The sequence below is a fragment of the Dermacentor albipictus genome, chromosome 3, assembly GCF_038994185.2.
Source record: "Dermacentor albipictus isolate Rhodes 1998 colony chromosome 3, USDA_Dalb.pri_finalv2, whole genome shotgun sequence".
Classification (NCBI taxonomy): domain Eukaryota; kingdom Metazoa; phylum Arthropoda; class Arachnida; order Ixodida; family Ixodidae; genus Dermacentor; species Dermacentor albipictus.
In genome coordinates this window covers 162,463,772-162,484,730 of record NC_091823.1, presented here as the reverse complement: position 1 = coordinate 162,484,730, position 20,959 = coordinate 162,463,772, and the positions used below count along the sequence as shown (strand labels likewise).

Sequence of the window (20,959 nt, the reverse complement as noted above, 5' to 3'; positions counted from 1 at the left end):
TGAAACGAGTCCCACAGTACTAAATGTCTTGAACATTAAATTACAATTTTGATTAAGCTAACGTGTAAAGGTGGTGTACCATTTTTTGCACTCATAGTAGCGTGCAGTGCCATATTGTGGAACCACATTAAATGTTAAATTTTCATGAAATGTTGCATGTGTGTGCGTATGAGCTGCTGATGATTGTTTTACTGCCTGGTGACTTCCCTTGAATCCGCATCATAAACTTCTGCTCTTTACTGTATCATTGTGCAAAAGAGGCCTAAGCTGCAGGCTACCTACGGCGACCGCATTTGTTTGCTACCTGCTGTTGGTATTTAAATTGCCTTCTTGCCTAATAGTGGAGTGGACACACTTTCATAAACTATATGCAGGGCCATTAGCTGATTTTCCCCGATTTGGAAGGTCGACGAACGGTGTTTAGGCGGCTTTCATGCGATAGGGATACTTCTGTGGATTCGTTTATTTATTATCTGTGGTAGCACTCTGCGATTGTTAATTACGCGATCATGTTTTAACCCAGGTCATGCATAGTGATTAGTATAGTATCGCCACCGCATGTCCAGTCTACAACAGAACTACAAAGCCCCCGTCATAGCCTCAAAGCCAGTACCACATCGAAGTTTCAAAGAATAAAAAAAATGTGTTGCTAACAAGCCTAAAAAAAAGCTTGCAATCTGAAACAGCCTCCGTCAATAACTGCATGAACGTAACTGACGTTTATACCATTCAAATCGTGCAACATGACTTCGGCAAAGTAGGCACCCTTCAATAATTTATTAAATTCACTTACCAAACCAAAGCAAAGCATTGCTGCGGCTGCCGCTCTTGCAAACACGGTCCGCAGGTCTCCACTCGAAAACTCGTATGACTTTACGCAAGCGAAGAGCACGAACGAAACGCGGGCTCTGCTGCCGAAAGCATATCGAAGAGCCTGGTCCCGTTTACTTTCAAAATGCCACTGGCCTTTCTGTTGACAATATTGTTGATATGCGGATATTATATCTTTCTTATACCCTTGTTGTTTTCGACCAGGACACTTTTATCCAAAAAGATAGTGTTTGCATCGGATCGCGCATAGCGCCTCCTTTGAGTTATTTATTTTTATCTGTTGTTGACAATCGTACTTTATCGTTCCTTCACAATACTTTTGTAGCTAAGATTTTTAGATATGTCGATGACTTTCTTGTTCTCCTGAAAGGTGTAAAGCCTGAGGGGAGCGGATATGCTGCTAAAAACGTTATGTTTTTTTTATAAGTGTTGTGTAGGTCTTAATTTCACACGAGTTGCCATTAGACAGTCATCTACAATTCCTGGGTATTTGTATCACTGTAAATAATGGTTACATTTGTTGGATCTACCCTCCTAGGAGCAAGCAGCCCTTGCTTGACTATCGTTCGGCGCGCTCCAAGTTAGTAAAAAGAGGTATAGCTACTAACTGCCTGAAAGCTGTTCTCGTTAAATCTTGTGTGCACTAGGTCTCCTGCAGTGTTCAGCAACAAGCGAGGCGTTTACGGGGGCCAGGCATCCCGATGTCACATTGGCGTCAGTCACTGAGAGCCTCATTAAAGAGGTAAAAGCTGACCCGTCAGCCTCTCGGTGCAATAACGCACGTCCCAGGGAGCGCCCTGTGGCCGTGCCATACATACACGAGGTGTCCCAACGCCTAAAAAAGGTGGTGAACAAGTGCGGTTTGGGTGTTGTTTCAGCACCACTCAAGCTCGCAACAATGCGCAGGCTGGTAAACAACGGCGGGAGTCAAGGTACATGCACTATGACCTTGTCACTCGCTGTGTTGACTGCAATGTGGGGGGTGGTACACAAAATTCCTCTTTCCTGTGGAAAATGCTATATTTCACAAACAGGCAGGTGCCTGAATGACCGACTTAGGGAGCACCGGAATCCCGTAAAAGCTCTGGCACGCGCTGCCCACTTGGCTGACCACTGCCGTATATGTATACACGTAAATGCTCCCCGTGTTCTCATAACATGCAAATGCTCAGACAGCTCGACAGGCAGTTAAGGAATTGTTTGAGGCATATGGCATTTCAAAAGCTGCTTATAAATGTGTAAGTGCGCCATCGCTGGCACTCACTCATAAAGGACTGTTGTATCTTCAGAAGAACCTGATGAATGCTGTGTAATGGCTTGCCGTGGGCGCCTATCGGCTTCGTTGCGCTCTTGGTTTGCTCCTACGTGGCACCTTGGTTTATGCGTCTGTCTGTGCATTTATTTGAGCATACGGTGGTTTTTGCATGGTTTTTTATAAAGCTTGTCAGGTGAAGTCTAGCGCTCTGCCCTGTCCCATCTCTTTTTTTGTTAGTCTTGTTAGCGCTACTAATTATGTCACAGCAAATACACCAACACCAACTAGCCCATCTTTCTGCGTTAACAACCTCGCCAGCCATGCTACTCTTCAAAGCAGTGCTTCTCAAACTGCGGGTCATGATCCCAAATGAGTATTGACCCGCAGCCAACCATACCGCAACTAAATTAGTCTCACCGAAATTGTGGTACTGGGTTTCTGCAGATATTGATATCTGTTCCACCAACAAAAGTACATGTATAGTTGGACCCTCCCTGACTCCCAGGAAGGAATTAAAACAAGAAGCGGAAGGCAGAGAGGTTAACCAGGCTAAATGTCCGGTTGGCTACTCCCAGAAAAAGTCTCATGAACCATATGGGATTAGGACCCGCAGTTTCAGAAACGCTAGCCTAGTGGGTAGCGCATAGGGCTGTTGTACTGAGGAACAAGGTCCCACACTACTCTTGGGAGCACTGCAAAGTTCTCTTGCAATGCTCCCAGGCCAACCCGCACCTCTTTGCGCAAAAGTGCAAATTTGTGCAAGCACCCGGAACTGTTATTAAACGACGGCAGAACGAGGACAGCGCCACAACCAGAAGTTTTTCTGCATTGTTCCTGTAAGCTCTCTATGGCAGCACTTCACACGTTTCTCCCCGTGCGCAAGCTGCCGATATATTCACTGGACAGCTAGCAATGGGCACTTTGAACGGCCTGGGGCCCTATAACGTAAAACTATTCCGATATGTTTTATTCCAGTCTCCTGACATCAAATTTGCGTAACCGCCGACGCAAACACCTGGCGGTGTCCCGCAGAGCTGTCTAAACAGACCAATGAAACGCTCTCTTCGTTTATAGGAGGTAACTTTTGTTTGCTTTAGAAACGAATAACATTGTCTAAACTGAGCGGCTTGTCTTATCTAACTGGCTGATAAGAGGCGAGGAGCACGCATCAAGTGGAGAGGGATTCGACGGGGCCGAGCCAGTGCACTGAATATCGATAGCCGGATGAAGAGGGTGGTGCCGGTGTCTGCAACTGGTCCGTTTTCCCTTACTTAGCTTACGGTGGCTGGTTGAAAGCGGAATGCAACGGTAGGCTAAGAATGCCACTAAAAAGGATCCTCTGCACAGAAAAGTTGGCTGAGCCAGGTCGAAAACGTTACACAGCCACGCAAAAAGCTTTATTCTACGCAAATAAATCCATGCCCTCCGGAAGGTGCGTGTAGCCATGCCTGAGCCATCGGCGGCAGCCATCCTTCATTCCTTGCGGAACGGGGCAGCCCGCTGCTATTCAGAGAAAAGTGCAGTTTTGTTCGGCATATTTACGCATCTTTAACGCGTACACGTCACTTTGACGCGGTGAGATTTCGCGGTTTTGTGACGTGCATGACAGGCAGGTGAAGTGGGTGCAGCCCGAAAACTTTTCACCAACAGCCGAGGGCTAATGGCGAAATGGCCTCGAATCAGGAATAACTATTTTTCTTTTGTACATTCCAATCATGCATGATCAGAGTGTGCGCGTGATATCGGATGGGGAGCTATTGCGGTTTGCGTGACGTCGCGCGACTGACAGGCAAAGTGGGGGTGACCCAAAAAAAGATTTTTGACCAACCGCGGACAACAGTCAGGATGAAGAAAACACACCAGCTCCAAAGAAGCGGGCAATAAGCCCAGTAGAAACGACAGTGTGCTCGGCTTTGGAAGAGATCAAGGAGGCGATTAAACAACTTAGAGATGCCATAGACAAAACTACCTTCAAAGTTGATAAGTTATGGAAATGGAGACTGACGGCTGAAAAGAGGCTTACCAAAGTAGAAGCGCAAGGCGAGGACGACGAATACTTACCCTCAGAAGCAGAAAGCGTCAGATCACTCCCTGGCGCGTCGGGGGGTTCTACGAAGCGTACTCTAGCGGGTAGCAGTAAGGCGGGTTCTATAAGCAATGGCTAGCAGGGGGAGCTTTACCGTGTGGCAATGGAATTGCCGAGGATTTTATCACAAAAAAGCACCTCTCATGCAGTTAATAAAAAACTCTGCAGACAAACAGAAAATTATTATGCTGCAGGAAACCTTGGCGGATGACATTAGCCTCTCCGGATACAAAGCGACATGCAGGGGCAAAGAGCCGGGTAGGGGGCTAGCCATGCTCGTAGATAAGAAAATACCTTACATAGAACATGATTTGCACCTTGGACTAAGCAAATTAGAATACTTACTTGTGGAAATAATTCTGAAAAGGAATAGAAGCAAACCGCAAAGCCTCTTTTGTCTTAATGTTTATAGCAGCCCTAGCGACATGAAACAGAGTTTCAGGGCACTTCTTAATAAGACTATGGCTATTACTAAGCACGCTCCACTCATTATTGGAGGAGATTTCAAAGCCCCACATCAAACCTGGGGATATCGCTGGAATACTAAGAAAGGGGATGGACTCTGGCACCTAGCTACAGATCTTAATCTCTCCCTCATCACAAACCCAGCTTATCCCACTAGGTGTGGTACATCCACATGCAGGGACTCCACCCCAGACCTTACTTTCGTATCAAATTTAGCGAACGCTGGCTGGAATAACTCCAATATTGACCTGGGTAGCGATCATTACATATTGCAAATACTATTGGAAACACCAAGTAATGAGATAAAGCATTTTAACTACATTGACTGGGATCTTTTTCGGAAAGCAAGGAACAGCAGAGCTGAGACAGAGACAGGAGAAAAGAAAACACTCCAAACTTGGACCACTCAGCTCAGGGAAGATGTAAAGGTGGCAACGAAGGATATTACCACAGAGGAGGATATCGAAATCATGGACAGTAGGCTGGCGCACTTGATTGAAGCCAAACAATCTATGTTAAAAAGATGGAAAACGCAACGTCTGAACAGGAGACTCAGGAAGCGCATATCATTGTTGAATAGGGAGATTGAAGAACACTCCAGAAATTTACAGAAACAACAATGGGATGAGCTTTGCAATTCCATAGATGGTCGAATCAGACGTGGTGGAAATTGGAATTTACTTAGACATTTGCTTCATGAGAACGACACGAAATCTAATAGGAGAACAGCAGTAGCACGACTCGTCCATCGTGAGAGTCAGGACACAACGGAGGAGGCCATTCTGGATCGGCTTGCAGCTAAGTATTTACCGCTTAAGGATAGCAATGAGAGTACAGACCCGCCTGAATATACAGGGGAAGACTGTGAGCCTATGGATCAAGACTTCACAGAAAGCGAAGTTCGCGCAGCCCTGTACGACCTCAACAGTATATCTGCTGCCGGTCCAGATGGCATTTCCAATAGGCTGTTGAAAAATTTGGACGATGAATCTATAACATATTTAACAGAGTATTTCAACGAACTCTGGAAAAATGGTGATTATCCAAAGGAATGGAGAATTGCTAACACAATTCTTATTCCCAAACTAGGCAAGCAACTAAATCTAGATAACCTAAGACCCATATCGTTAACATCATGTCTGGGCAAAACCATGGAGCATGTCATACTCAATAGACTTACTAAGTATGTAGAAAACAGAAATCTTCTTCCGCATAACCTGATCGGTTTCCGTCCTGGACTTTCGACTCAAGATGCAATGCTTTTAATCAAACATCACCTTATTCTTGCTAGCCCGCTGCATACGAGAGCTCTTCTAGGCCTAGATGTAGAAAAGGCCTTTGATCGCATCAAGCACAGGGCCATATTGAATATCCTCTCGGAGATGGGATTGGGTAAACGATTGCACAATATAGTTAAAGCCTTTCTCGGTGGCCGTTCTGCTTGTCTCAGGTTAGGCGAACTCCAATCGACAACTCTGGAACTTGGGAATCGTGGGACACCACAAGGGTCCGTCCTATCTCCCATGTTATTTAATTTGGCAATGTCAAAAGTGGCTCGAGGTCTCGCGCAGATTGAGGGTATCCACTTTGCTATATATGCAGATGATGTAACAATCTGGAGTGCCGAAGGTAATATGGGACAAACAGAGACCAAACTACAGGAAAGCATTTATGTGGTGGAAACAACACTTGAGGGTATGGGACTGAACTGCTCTGCTAAGAAATCTGAACTATTGGTACTACGGAGCAGTAAGCGTGGGCGCAAACCGAACGGATATATCCCAGAGGAAGAACCCCGCATTGACATATACGCGAAGAATGGAGAACCAATCAGGCAGGTGGAGACTATTAGAGTGCTAGGACTTCTCCTGCAAGCGAATGGATCTAATTGCAGGATGATACAACACATCTCTAACAAGTCAGAAGAAGTCATTAGGCTTCTGCGTAGAGTTACCAACAGGCATAAGGGGCTAGGAGAACACAGTACCATAAGATTGGTACATGCATTCGCCTTTTGCCACTTCTCGTACGTGGCTGGCATGCTACAGTGGACACAGGCTGACAAGAACAAGCTAAACGCTTTAATCAGACGACTTATAAAGACTGCACTAGGACTTCCCATCAGCACGGCTAACGATAGCTTATTGCGCCTAGGGCTGCATAACACACTAGAAGAGATAGCTGAGGCTCAGCAGGTGGCCCACCAGGAGAGACTAATGGGGACACGACCTGGGAGGGCGCTACTTGAAGAAATTGGCGTAGAAATTAACAACCACACCAACGAAGGAGAATTACTAACACAATTGCAAGCGGGACTACGAGAAACAATAAAGACGACCCCGTTCCCTAGGAACATGCACCCGACACATAACCTCGAGAGACGAAAGGCAAGGGCGAAGGCACTCCTTCAAGACATAGATCAACATAAGCAGCAGGCGGTGTTCGTTGACGCTGCCTGGGTTAAAAATAAGGATGCGTATACCTCTGTTGTTGTAGACACTCAAGGTAACATACGGGATGCCATCACCGTCTATACCAAGGACCCAACAGTAGCAGAACAAGTAGCAATCGCCTTAGCCATTCGGGCTAATCGGTGGACACATATTTACAGCGACTCTAGAACAGCCATACGCAACTTTACCAACGGATATGTGACACGGATAGCAACAAAATTACTAGAGAAGGTCAACAGTGAGAGGATTGAAATCCGCTGGTTTCCTGCACATCTGGGGGTAGTGGACGGAGCTCGGAGAAACCTCAATGAGGTGGCAAATGAAGCAGCACGAGGACTTTCTAGCCGTGCTCTTCAAGACCGAGCAACTTACACTTTACCCGGGGAACACAGGGATCGATTATTAACATATAACGAAATCACGAAGCATTATTATTTAAGCAGAAGGGAGTACCCATTGCCACACGGTAAGCTTTGCAGAGCCCAAGCGGTCACATTACGTTTGCTACAGACTAGAACATACCCAAGTCCATATTTTATTAACAGGATCTATCCTGAGAGGGAAACTCAAATCAACTGTAATAAGTGCAATGGCATCATTACTCTTGACCACATGCTTTGGCAGTGCCCCGCGGTCTTCACAGACTGTGACAAGGAAGAAGAATGGTGGCGGCAAATGCTACATAGCGAATCACTCTCTGACCAATTACGGGCAGTCCAGAAGGCCCGCGATGTGGCTGAAGGGCTCGGCCTGACAGTCCCAACGTGGGAGCGGCCCGCGTCAACCTATGGTTGACCTTCAGGACCAAATAAAGTTCCTCATACCATACCAACCGCGGAGGGTCGGTTGCAGAATTGGAATAGAAAAGTTTGGAATAGCTTTACGTTATAGCGCTCCTGTTTCATTGATAGCATGGTACACCGTACTGATGGTAGAGACCAAGTGCGAGCAAAGTTTATTGCCTGGGTGTGACGGCATCGTTGTTAGTGTGCACTATCCACCGGTCGGCTTTGGGGTCGTACACCTCGATCTGTCCGTCGTCGGAGCAGCCTCCCACCACAGCCAGCACCTCGTACGGGAGCCGTGGCCGCCAACGGTAGGGGGGTGAGCCACCGCATCGGCCGCAGAACAAGGAACCTGCATGAAGAAAGTGACCAAGAAAAATGAGTTCGAACACGAAAGCCAAAGGCGAGACTTAATTAATGGCGTGTGCTCATATACCGCGGCGATTAAGCGATACAAGCGAATGAGAGAGCAATGAAAAATTGTACCGGGCCAATTGGCGAGGCCATTCGCGGTGCCCATCAAATCGCTATGCAGCGGCAATTCTGTATACTGAACAAAGCCGGAGACATAAGATAATTATATTGTCATTTTGTATTTATGCCAGTACTCTGTAAAAATGATTTCATATAGCAATCTGATTCCGGCCGTACATAATAAGATACAAAAGAAGTTTTATTACCGGGTACACCGTTTTTATTGTTATTACCAGGAGGCGTGCGGTTGTACTGTATGACTGTTCTAACCTGGCCGCATTCGCTCGCAAGCTGACACAGAGGCGCAATAGCGTAAAGCTCTTCAAAATGTTTCTATTCAGTTTCTGCAATCAGCCCTCCACGATTTGTCAAAAATATTTCGGGCCACCCCACTTCGCCTGTCTGTAGAGCGACGCCACGAAAACCTAGCGAACGTGCTATGACGTGTACACACCAATCATGCGTGATCAGACCGAACTAATGAAATATACTCATTTGCAGTTGTACGTTTTTACACCATTAACCTTTCACTATTCATAAATAGTTTTCGAACCGCGCCTACATCGCCTGTCTTTCACGCGACGTCACAATATGTCTAAAACTCACCCCGTCAAGATGACGTGCACGCATTAAAGATGCTGTATTATACTGACCAAAACTGATCTATTTTTGTAATAGTCAAAGAATGCTTCGTTCCGAAAGGAATAGGAGATCGCAGTCTAGCGATGACTCTTGAACTAGCTACTCGGAGCTGCCGGACACAATGGATTTACTTGCGTAGAATACAAACTTTTGCATGGCAAAATAACGTTGTCGAGGCCTCTCAACCCGTATAAGACATTGCTCTGCCAACTATACTTTGCTGAGTATCCGTTATAGCGGCATTTTAGCCTTCCGTTGCACACCGCCGCGTTTCGACGAGCCATCGGAACCTAAACAAGCGCCGAAGCGGACCAATCGCAGACGCCGGCACCACCCTTATCGGGTTATCTACTTTCACTGCGCTTGCTCGACCCCACCGAAATCATCTCCACTTCAGCCTGCTCCTCGCCTCCTGTCAGCCAATTATCTGGAAGAACCTATCAAGGTACGCAGTGTTATTCGCTTTGAAAGCAAACAGAAGTCACTATAGGGCAGAGCGTTTCATTGGACTGTCCAGACAGCGCGGCGTGTCACCGCCCGATGCTTGCGTCGGCGATACGCAAATCTAACACCAGAAGATTAGAATGGAAGCGTATTGGAATAGTTTCACGTTATAGGGCCCCATGTTTGCTTGCCATAAGGAAGTGCTAGCTATAGTTGCGAGACTAACTAGCAGCGACTGGACAGTTGAAGCAGAGAACCAAGCTTATGCATGCTTTATAACCGGTTCACTTCCATCCTACGTTCTTGCTCGATGTTTGCAGGAGACATAACACTGATTACACATACTTCCACGTTGACGTACTTCGCTCAAAGAGAGCGAGAAAGAACAGTGAAGCGCAGCACCACCAGAACAGAGCGCAGTGACCGTTGCACTCTTCGACATAACCTCGGAGGCCTTGGCCGGCAGAAAAGACTTTCCGATAGCGGTTTCTGTGGAGCTTCTACACAACTTTCTTGCACATTCGTCACTGCGCCAGTGTCGACGGCATTGATGAGCGATCGCAAACTTAGACTTGTGAATATCGATATATATGTACTTGAAACGCCCGACTTCAAGCTTGCGAAATCTTTCGCTTATATGTGGAAAGTTATAGCAATAAACATTGAACACTTTGCTTACTACAACAATTATTCTAACAAAATATTCAATTCACTGTTTAATAGAGCATTTGAATGTGTCCGAAAGATTAGAAGCTTCCTACAGCACCCGTACTACATCAACAACTTTCGCATACTTCGTGTGTTTCTAGAAACGCACATTTTTTTATTTTCTGCTGAGTACCAGCTTTATGCGTACGAGTGCTCTGAAACGACGCATTATCGAACTCTCACCCGACACACTTCTAGCCTTGGAATTTTAGAACGAAGCTGTTCTTGCGACTAGAACCACTCAAGAACATTATTATTTTAGTTTTCACTCTGTTACGAAAACTAAAGCAACAAAGAAGTCTATATTTTGAAGAACAGTTAAGGGCAATAGGCAGGCAAGCTGTCAATATCTGTGCCAATTACAGGTTAAATGAAAATTGCTAAGGCCTCGTTCACGAACCATGAATTAGCCCAATATGAAAGGCTTAAAAATTCTGCACTTTTACGTGCTATAACCGGCATCTGATTATGAGGCACGCCGTAGTGGGGGACTCCGGAATAATTTCGACCACCTGGGGTTCTTTAACATGCACCTAAATCTAAGCACACGGGTGCTTTCGCATTTCGCCTCATCGAAATGCGGCAGTCGTGGGCAGCATGGCTGTAAAACGCTTAAAAAGTTTTCTCCTTTATGTGGATGGACAATAAATAAACGGGAGAGATTTCATTTTAGAGGCTCGGTTGCGCAACATTTGGACGACACACACAGCAGAGAAGCACACACCACAGAGCGCTACTTGCAACTGTCGTTTTATTCCTTTGTCACTGGAATAAACACTGGAAGATACTCGGGAGGGGGGCGGGGGAGGGTAACGACAAAAACAAAAAGATTTTTACACACATGGCCATCCACCAATGCCAAGCCAGCTTTGTCATGTGATCATTTTTGACATCGCAAAAAAGGAAGAGGTCGCGGCTGTTTTCTCTGCCGTTTCCCGATCCTATGTATTCGTTCAACTGTGTGCAGAGTTACGTTAAGCTGTTTATCAAATAAATCGATGAGCACTTCTGTAGATGATTCTTCAGTTGTTTCCTTCTTGCCCTCCGGGATTCCGAAAACCCGTGCGGTTATTTCGTGTTCTTCTGTCTTCCAATGACACAAGCCTATCGCCCAGCGTTTTTACAGACGCGTTCACGGTTTTGTTTGTCTTATTCAACTCAGCAATCCCTTTGCCTTAGTCCCTGACAACCTGCACCGTCTTCCCAACTTGTTTTATTCTTCCGCCCAAGGTGGCTAAATCCGTTTTGATGGCTTGTTGCCCGTCAAGCAGTTCTTTCGAGAGCGCTGCTGCGCTAAGACCTGGATTTGTCTCAATGTCACCAGATAACAACAGACATAGAGAAGCGAATGACAAATAAAGCACTTTTGGGCACGGGAGCACTACAATGAAGCGATTATCATTCTTCTAACCATAATCCGAATAGAAACCAACCTGTTCTAGGAACAGAAGATGGGTTACAGGTGACATGGCTTCTACTGTGCCAGCGTGCCCACTGTTACGATTTATTCTGACTGCAAACGGTACGTGAACGCTTACGCACATTCTGGAACATATGCGAGCACCAGGGAGCACTTCGTATGTGTGATGAATCATGCATAAATAGCCAGTTAAAGTTACCCATTGACCAGATTTTAACAAATGACGACTCCATCGCCATTATCCTTGTGCAATCAGTGTTGCTTGGTCTGCTGGACCACAAAAAGATACATCTTTAACTATCGCTTTTCGCTCTTCTGTTCTCCGCTCTTGCTACAGCGTGACACCATACTGGGTGATATTCACTAATTGCATAGCCGGAGCATCGGAGCTTCGTACACGCAACACATGTCTTCAACTCCCATGTCTCACCTGGTGCTAGGGTGGCCCACAGCACCAGCGGACTGGGCTGGCAGCGACAGAGAGCCCGCTGCAGGGCTTCCTCAATGGCCTCCTGGTATTCCTTGGTACGGACAAAGTCTGGACATCGCTGCCGGATTTCGTCCAGTTCCCTGCTCACCAGTCGGCATCGGCCGTAATGAATGTTCATGAGGCGACAGCCAATAATAAGCTAGCTTTGCAAGTATGTAGGTGCACGGCGTCAGAGTGAATTGTTTTTCGTTTCGGTTTAATTTCGTTCCAGTGAAAAAAGTTCCGTTCTGGTTCAGCTCAGGAACAAAAAAAGAAAATATGATCCGAAACAGTTCATAAGGCTTTTGGTTCTCATGCAAGAATTTAAGAAGTAACGATATAAAAATAAAATTTATATTTCTCAATAAGTGAATTACGAATTCTGAGATCATGCTCAGTGCCTTGAATCGAGCCACTGACACGATCTCAGAAACAGCAAATCATCAAGTGTACCCGCCAAATGCGAAATCGCGGTTCCGATCAAACGAACTCAAAGGAACATTAGCGAAAGATAAAACTTCGGTAACAAAGCGTTGTACCCGTAGAAAACGAAACGATAAGCTCTTCAGCGCGCGATACCTGGGTTTTGCTACGATGCCAATCTCCTAGTGCACCGAACAGCAAGCTTGGATTAGTGGAGCATTTGACCAGCTATTGCCCGCACTATCTTTGCCTGAGACACGCGCTTATGCGGACCCCTGAGACATGGCCGCCGGATCAACTGAAGAAGGTGCTCCCTGCCGCGTCAGGCGGGCTGCGATGGGAGCGAACGTGACACCCGTGGTCTCATTCTCGGCCGTTTGGCCCGGTAGCTGGGTCGAACGACGCTAACTGCTGGAGACGGGACGCGTCGGCGATGGCGTTCCAGGCGTGTTCCTGACGCACTCTTTATACCGATTACGCGGCTGGTTTCTTTACAAGAACTTGTATTGACTCACAAAGGGCGTTATCGTAGTCACGCAAAAAAACAACAGTTGCTCCCGGAGCAGAGAAGCTACGGGAAAGGGCTAGTTGACCGCGGTCCCGGAGCGTGAGTCATTAGCAAGGACTTCAGCTGCATAGGCGCGCGCTCACGCCACGCGCGCCACCAATCAGAGTCGTTTCGCTTCCGCCGGAGAAGGAATGGGCAGAAAAGTGTATCGCGTGCGCTGCGCCGGCTTCGTTTCCGTTCAGTTTAGTCTCGGAAAGCGGATGGGACGGCTACGCGTTGTGCGTTTCCCCAAAAAATAGGCAGCCTCTGACGAGCGGCAGCGAGAACTCGCCCGTGAAAGGGCTCGCCATCGCCGCGTCGATCCAGACGTTAGAGCCGCGCGAGCTTAATCAGCCAGCAATGAGAAGCTCACGAGCTGAGGGCGCGGGAGGCCGAAGCAATCCGGCACCGTTACCTGTGGGTCCCTTAACCATGATGAAGGTCAGATGCACGCAAGACAAGCTTCGTTTACCCCCATTTCCCCGTAGGGCAAAGGTTGGTCTTTTTTTTATCCAGCGGCCGTGCCTGAGATAGGCGGTGATGCTGACGTTGCCTGACGTCGGTTGCTTCGAATAGCCGAATTTCCCCTAGAACCCAAAATCGATAAAATACATTTCGGTTTCCTTCAGCAACAAAAAAAATAATAACATTTCGGTTACGTGTTATCATTTCGCCAAAAAAATATCGTTATCATTTCGTTTTCTTTTCGTTCCATTCTGACACACCGCAGGTTTAACCTTAACTAGCAACTCCTTGTGAAATTTGCAACTAAACTAACTGCAAGGTAAAAAGCCAAGACAATCTGAAGATTCACAGGTTCCCTTGTTTTACCTGCTTTTTTCGGAGTGTCCACGCTAGCTTTTGTGATGTGCACTGTATGACGAGCGCCGCTCAATGAGATTAGCGCTTCTTCGTATCAAAGATAGATGTGTCTTACATACTATCTCAGATACTCTTTTGGTATCTGCTACCTGTATCGTCATTCGTTTGGCAAGATGTGTATGAGTCAGTATCTGTATTTCCGATACATGAAAGAATGTATCGCGTATCTTAAGATACAAGACAATGGCTACTGCAACATCACCATGCGAAACTATAAACGTTGGCTGAACTCCGCTTATTCAGCTGATAGTGCTGGCACTAAGACACCTCCATTTCCATGGGCACTGAATCTTCTATTGTCTGTCGCTAACAGGTAAGTTGACAATACTTCTTGTTTAAATGGCTTAGCTATTAGTGGTGCCACCTGCAACATGTTTCTACGTATTCACTGTGATTGTCTGATATGGAACCGCCTTCCTATTTTATTTAGATATATCTTTCTTTTTCTTTAGCTTAACCTTAAATTTCTTATTGTTACAAATCACCAGGTAACCAGAACTATAAGTGGCAGTAGTGTGAATAGCGGCGGTATCCTACGACGTTCTGTGCCCCGACAATACGTATGAAACGTTCTTGGGCTGCACAAGTTTTCTCGTAGAAGAAACATCGTAAAAGTATTGCACGTTAATGAATTTGTCGCTAACGAACGCTTTACGCCAGCAGATAAGTGTAATTAAAAAGGTCATTGCAGCTTTAGTTGTTCTCTGTACACAGGATGCGTAAAAAAATGTCGCTCCAGCGCTGTTGCTGTACACCTGTCTGGTGATCCGGTATTGCGTAAACGTTAGTACGTTTACAGACAATGCAAAACTCCACAGCCGTATTTGCGCCATAGTGCAGAGGCTTCCTATCGATGTTCTTGTATTCAGAAAGCGACCCGCTAGCTGTCCGGCAAGCAGAGCAGTGACTCCCATCAATTACAAAAGCGATGAACAAGAACTGCTGACACCGCAGCGTATAAAGAGCTTTCTTGTTAAGCAGCTAAATCAACCCCAAGTAATTGTTTTGGAATGAAAATATTATACTTCGATTAAGAAACAAAGAAGTTTTGAGATGCTAACAGACATTTTATTCAAGTTAAACGAGGTTGGTCAGAGTTTAAAAATTCGCAAGCAATTATTTTTGTGCATACGCGTTTGCTGCTATTAGACAGTTTTAGTACTGCGTACGTTGCGTACGTAAGATCGCTACGTTCAGCAGGGTTGGAGCGGAGGTTCCTGTAGTTATGGGTAGTCGCAGAGAGACGGCGCTCGCTGCCGACCCTACTTAAAACCCCTTAAACTTTCTAAAGTAGCGACACTCTCCTCCTCCGCCTTCACTCCTCCTCGTTTCTGCTCTCTTTCACGCTCCCTCCTCGACCGTGGCGCCACCTACGCTGCTCGAGCGTAGCAACGACGCCAACATTTGCTCCTCGCCACTCTGTAGACGCTTCTCAAGCAAAAATGGCGCTGAAGCAATGCGCGAGGGTCCACGTGATGCTATAGCGATTATTTCTGTAATGCACCATATTACTTCTTAGTATAAGAACAGATGAAACTGGCGTATTCTGCCTTCAAGCATTTAAGCCAGCGTGGGCAAAGCCTTCAACATTGCACGAACGCAGTAACCGAACGCCATCGATGCAGTATTCTTGAGAGTTCTCTTGAGCAATTTAGAATTATTTATAGCTTTGAGTTTTGTTTACTAAGCAGAAAATATTAATTACTAACTGTATTATTTGGGCCTAGAAGCAAAATATAAGGTACAGGATTTTCAGGACTCATACAAAGCCATGCCAACGACTTCTCTAAGCAATTAGTTTTGCCAATCTTCAAAATTATGTGTTCATAGTCTGAAAGCTTCCCGCAAGACCCGTGCTAACGTGGGTTTTTCCGGAAGCATTCTGGTCACGGAAAAATGGGGCCACAGTGTAAGGTGGTCATTCATAAGCCTCGCGAAATTGTTTATACCACCTACTGCCGTTAGCACAATTCTAGTCATTGAGCTGTATTATTGAGCTGCATTATATGAGAAATTGAAAGATACACTGAACGCAGTAAAACAATTCACTAAATAACTTCCTAATTAATTACTTTACGGTACATATTACAATTTACAAATTATAGCCGGTAAGTTTGTAAGGCCTATCCACTTGGAATGAGTCTCCAGTTTGGAGATATGCGCCATCAAACTCGCCGCAAAAGTGAATTATTGTTCCGCTTGCTTTTTTAAACAAGATACTCATTTATGCACTGAAGCACAAAAGTGACTGGAACACCCATGTATTTCGTCGCACACTATGGGAAATAATTTCTCGAAGCTGCTGTAATCCTAGAGATTGACTTTAAGTCAATACGTCTCGCAAGCTCACCGGCTACGATTTGCAAACCGCAATATGTGCCGTAAAGTAACTCAATTAGTATAATTTTGTTAACTAGTCGAATTTGTTTCAACTGATCCTGCTAGTAATGCCCGCCGCTTCGAATATTCTAGCTTAAGGACAATAAATACGCCATCTTCTACAGCCGATTTCGAAAAAATTCAGAAATAACTTTAAAATGATGTTAGCGATAAAGGGCGCGTGGAAACTCAACGTTGTCTTATTGTTTTGTTATTGACTGGTTGGACATAACAGCGGGGTAATCGAAGCATTCACTTCTCCTTATGGCTAATTCAGACATTTCTTCTGCGTGCAACAAAAACCTAATCGAAAGTTTGTGTAATGGTGAAAATGCGGAGTGGTTTTTGCACGCAGAAAATTGTACACAATAGAGCAATGGCCACGGAAACAAATTGACTATGTATTCCTCAATGTGCTTTACAACTGCTCCGTTTATAATGCTGTTTAATTGAATACTTTATGCACTAGGTAATTAAGTTTCAACAAACCACTATAGCTGATTGCAAATAATATTTCTAGAAGCACAAGAAGAACGTGAACACTATTGAGTTTGTCTCGTTCGCGTATCGCGCATCTGCTTTGCTTAGGGTTTTACAGATGTTTGCGGAGGCATATTACACATGTTTCATATTTGGCGGTATAGCGCAATCATCACAGTTCCTCTCTGTTACAGAGGTCTCCAACTCACGACTGACTGCAGAGACCGACGCGGACGCACTGAAGAAGCGCTGGGAGCGCGGTCAGGTCTTCGTCCGTGGCTGACGAAATCCACCGGTCCAGCGCGCGTAGCAGGTCCACCTCCTTCCGCACGTTCAGCTCGTCCGAAGAAAGCACCTCGCAGAGGAGCTCGGGCCTGGTGTGCAGGAACTCGTCGCTGTGGCGCCAAACCTGAGCGAAACAAGTGCTCGTGACATCTCTTTGTGAGTAAAGGAGGCCTCTGTCACGTCTCGGACGCTGAAGATTTTGTAAAAATTGATGGGGCCCAAGGTAATCCATGGGCATCGTGAAGGCGCGTTACCTTGGCATCGGTCACTGCAGTTTTGTGCATTCCTCGTGTATTCACGTATATTCAATGCCCTATCCAACGACGTTTCCTTTCCTTTGGCAGGCTTACTCGTCTTCAATCTTATATCTAAGAACGATATGCTAGGGTTTTACAAGTGCTGAATACAAGCTATAGCGTTTATTTCAGGCGGAAACGTGACAAAGAACAATTCCAGTAATAACATAGCGCTCTGAGTGTCACGAATCTGTGTTGCTTCCCGCGATGGCGCTTTAGGCTCCCTGTGCGAGAGTGGAGAACAAAACCAAGTTGTCAAAACGATCGGCTCGAAACTGTGTAGCAGAGGCGGGTTCTATATAACGAAGCTACGTGTACCTTATGTCTATAGCGAGATACCCATTGGATATTCTGTACTTGCGTCAAAACGCGCAAGTTTGAAGCTGCGTGTCAGCATCCGTATACATATATATGTGCGTTTCGGCATTTCTGTTATGTTGCCTCTAAAGTGCCGGATACTGCTGGACAAGCCAGTACGAAATTATCAGCAGTAATTTACTGAAGCATAACAGAGGCCGGGTAAATATGTGGACGCCACACTAACGTCTTGATGTAGCGGAAGCTTTATGCTTTTTCCTATGCCGCTACAATGTAAACTGTAATGAATAAGCCTACCCGGATAAACACAATAGTCAGCATCTCATTCCCGTCTACAAAATGAACATGCTTCATTTTTTTTTGCTTTTTCATGTCCTATTACCTTCCGGAAAACTTGGCAACATAAAGTACATTATTTGCTCTAAAACAGAAAACCTGTATTCCCTTCTTGGTTACCTGACACTTAGCCTTCTGTGGTGACTTCACTCACTGGAATCCCTCAATTTCTCCAGCTCTTGAGTCTAAACTGCGCAGTTACAGCTTCGTCGCTCAAAAAAAAAAGAGAAAAAGAGTATCTTCACAAGTTTTGTTGGTGACGCAACTAAATATATACTGTATTTTATTTCCAATAAAAATGCAGGGTGCGTTCAGTTGTGTCGTCTTTTCTTTATGTCTTTCTGGGATATGAAGGCAGCTGAAATGTATAATAGTCGCTTTTGAATTCCATTTTAATTACGTATCGCTATGTAAATAATTAAAAAACCTGCTTGAAGAACAAAACAAAGAACACGGTGAATAATTGAAACCAACATCGCCATGTACGCGGAGAATTGTAACCGTCTCCTACTGTTCGTTATCCTAAATACCGCTTTTGTTTGCATAAGCACATACATTGAGATGCAGCGTCACGCGGAGGAGTGGTATGTTCCATGCCACATCTTGAATTTTTATATCACCTCGCGGTACTTCTAACGCACCTCCTGGGTGCTTTTCCTCGTGTGCGGCGACACAACGGTCTGTCTACATCAAATTGGTGTCAGTTTTATTGAAAGCTAACGGGGGAAATATGATGAAATCATTCCAACGCAGTTATGCATGCCTTCATATCCTATATGAATAATCAAACAAATGGCTTCCGAAGTAATTATGAAAAGGAGAGAACGCAATATGCTACAAAATTTACTTACAAGGGTTTTTAGAAGACAGGGCACTCTGTTAGATCGATATAGCATTAGGTTAGGGTTTTATATTTTTCCTCCCGGCCGCATCCAATGAGCGACAGCAGTTTTTTAGTCACCGAAACCGTACAAAGAGTGTCACCATTTCGTGAACTAGAATAACGACAGTGCAAATTATGTTCTGATGCTGCAATCAGGTCAACAAGGAGTGTTTTGGACAGTGCTATATTCCCGCCCTTCCTTATCCTACTATTGTCAGCCTCTACACTAAAATATTTTCGCCCTTAAAAGTGAAAAATGGTGTAAATGTGTCTACAACTCACACCCTTAGGGTGTCAGTTATATAAATCACACCCTAAGGGTGTGAGTTATAGGCATATTTACACCCCTTTTCACTTTTAAGGGCGTAAATTATTTTACTGTGCAGAGCACCTCTACATTCCTTCTTAATTTCTCCTGACGTGAAACTCTGAGTCACAAATTAGGACAGACGGCCGATAAAGATCTAAAGTTTACGTGATTTAATTTTAAGTCGCTATACAGTCGCTTTCAATGCAAATCAAGGTAGCAGGATCATGCCATACGTGTTTTATAGTGAGTCATTACAATTGCGGAGGAATGCAATATGTATATACAGTGAAGTCTGTCATGCTAGCTGCGTTTCTTTGCAAACAGTATTGAATCCCCGCCTCAAAAGCGCACGTTCATGTTAAATATTTCCTGCAGGCATTACAAATTTACGCGACAGGATATGATACTCTTTCACCGTTGCTATAGCAACGATAAAATAGTTTCGCTGTAGCGGAACGCGCTGCAAGCCGAACATTTAGTCAAAGATGGTAGCGGTTTCAGCGATGTGTACGTATGTTGCCATACACTGCATTCGAAGCGTGCTCAATCATCACTAGATTAGCAGAGCGTACGATTTCTTTCATCTTTTTCTTCCTTACCACTACGGAAAAGCAGTGCAAGAAAAAGAAAAGAAACATTGCGTACACGCTGAGGGGAAGGGATGTCACAATGCCTCCGGCTCACCTCATCGAAGTGCTCCCGTATGAATTTCAACAGCGCCTCCTTGAAGAAAGGTGCGTAGTGGGGTTTCGCCAGCGCGGCAAAGCCGAGGCAGTTGTCCTGGCGCATCTCCCCGATTAGGTATTGCAGGCACTTGTCCCGCGCCTCATCCATCATCAGGCAGTCGGCTGCCTCGAGAATCTGCAGCACGTTGTCGCTGTCCAAGCATATCTGTAGATAAACGGCGGCGATTTCATGTCAGGCGGAGGACCAGTCGCTTCCCTTTATAACCGCGGCATCACACAACGCGGGGATGCATCGGACAACAGTTTACCGCGTTAACGTTAAGGAGCCCGTGTTGCGTAAGATCCGCTCTCGAACGTCGTTTCATGAAAATTATTTTCGAACCACACATACCCAGGCCTTCCATGTGACGCAACAAATAGACTGAAATAATAAAATTTCTCAAGCTAAAATACGTGAGAAAATCGTAAACTACAACTTACACACAACCTACAGACGTCATAGCTCTCGGATTGTAATTTGAACATACGAGGAAACATAATTATGTTACGCGACATCTCAAACAAACCCCTTTTCCAGCCTTTCTACAATTAATAGACTGGAGACGGCGTCCACCACTTGCGCAGTGCAGCGCGTAAGTATCTGGGAGTCCACCAAGCGGCGTGCCCGCTTCCTTGCAGCACTTCCAGATTGCGCTCGCCTCCACCGCATCGCTTGAAATCAGGGGTACAATCATGACTCGATCGCAACAAAAGCTCATCGGGATTCCTAGCATTGGACGCTCACGGGAAGACTACAAACGAAGCCGAGCAGGGTGATATGGACTCGACGGACTGGACAAGTTTTGAAACAGGCACGTACCCAAGGGGGGGGGGGGGGAGGGAGAGGGTAGGCCGGCGGAGCCTGGGCCCCCCCCCGAAACTAAGTGGCATACCCCCCTCCCAGCCCACGCCATCAATCCTCACACACATTCCTAAAGTGCTGCCAAATGGCCAGTTTTCTCATCGATTCGGTGCCCACGCGATCAACTCGAGAGCGTTCGCCGCGAGCGTTTCCCGGTAAACATTACAGTTACATAGGCGTCGCGTCGAGTCGACGCGGGCT

The 20,959-nt window shown here is 45.7% G+C and overlaps 1 protein-coding gene across 3 annotated transcripts in view; it reads right to left on the bottom strand.

The window, feature by feature from the left end:
- The window catches only part of LOC135905211 (kelch-like protein 10), a 54,755-nt gene that overhangs the window by 30,081 nt on the left and 3,715 nt on the right, over window positions 1-20,959 (bottom strand). For all 3 annotated transcript variants that reach the window (XM_065436227.2, XM_065436228.2, XM_065436226.2), the window contains exons 2-5: window positions 19,856-20,062; window positions 16,953-17,152; window positions 11,994-12,133; window positions 8,053-8,227 (exon numbers count right to left, since the gene is read on the bottom strand). In XM_065436227.2, the coding sequence (XP_065292299.1) occupies window positions 8,053-8,227; window positions 11,994-12,133; window positions 16,953-17,152; window positions 19,856-20,062 (722 nt within the window). The remainder of the gene's footprint in view (window positions 1-8,052; window positions 8,228-11,993; window positions 12,134-16,952; window positions 17,153-19,855; window positions 20,063-20,959) is intronic.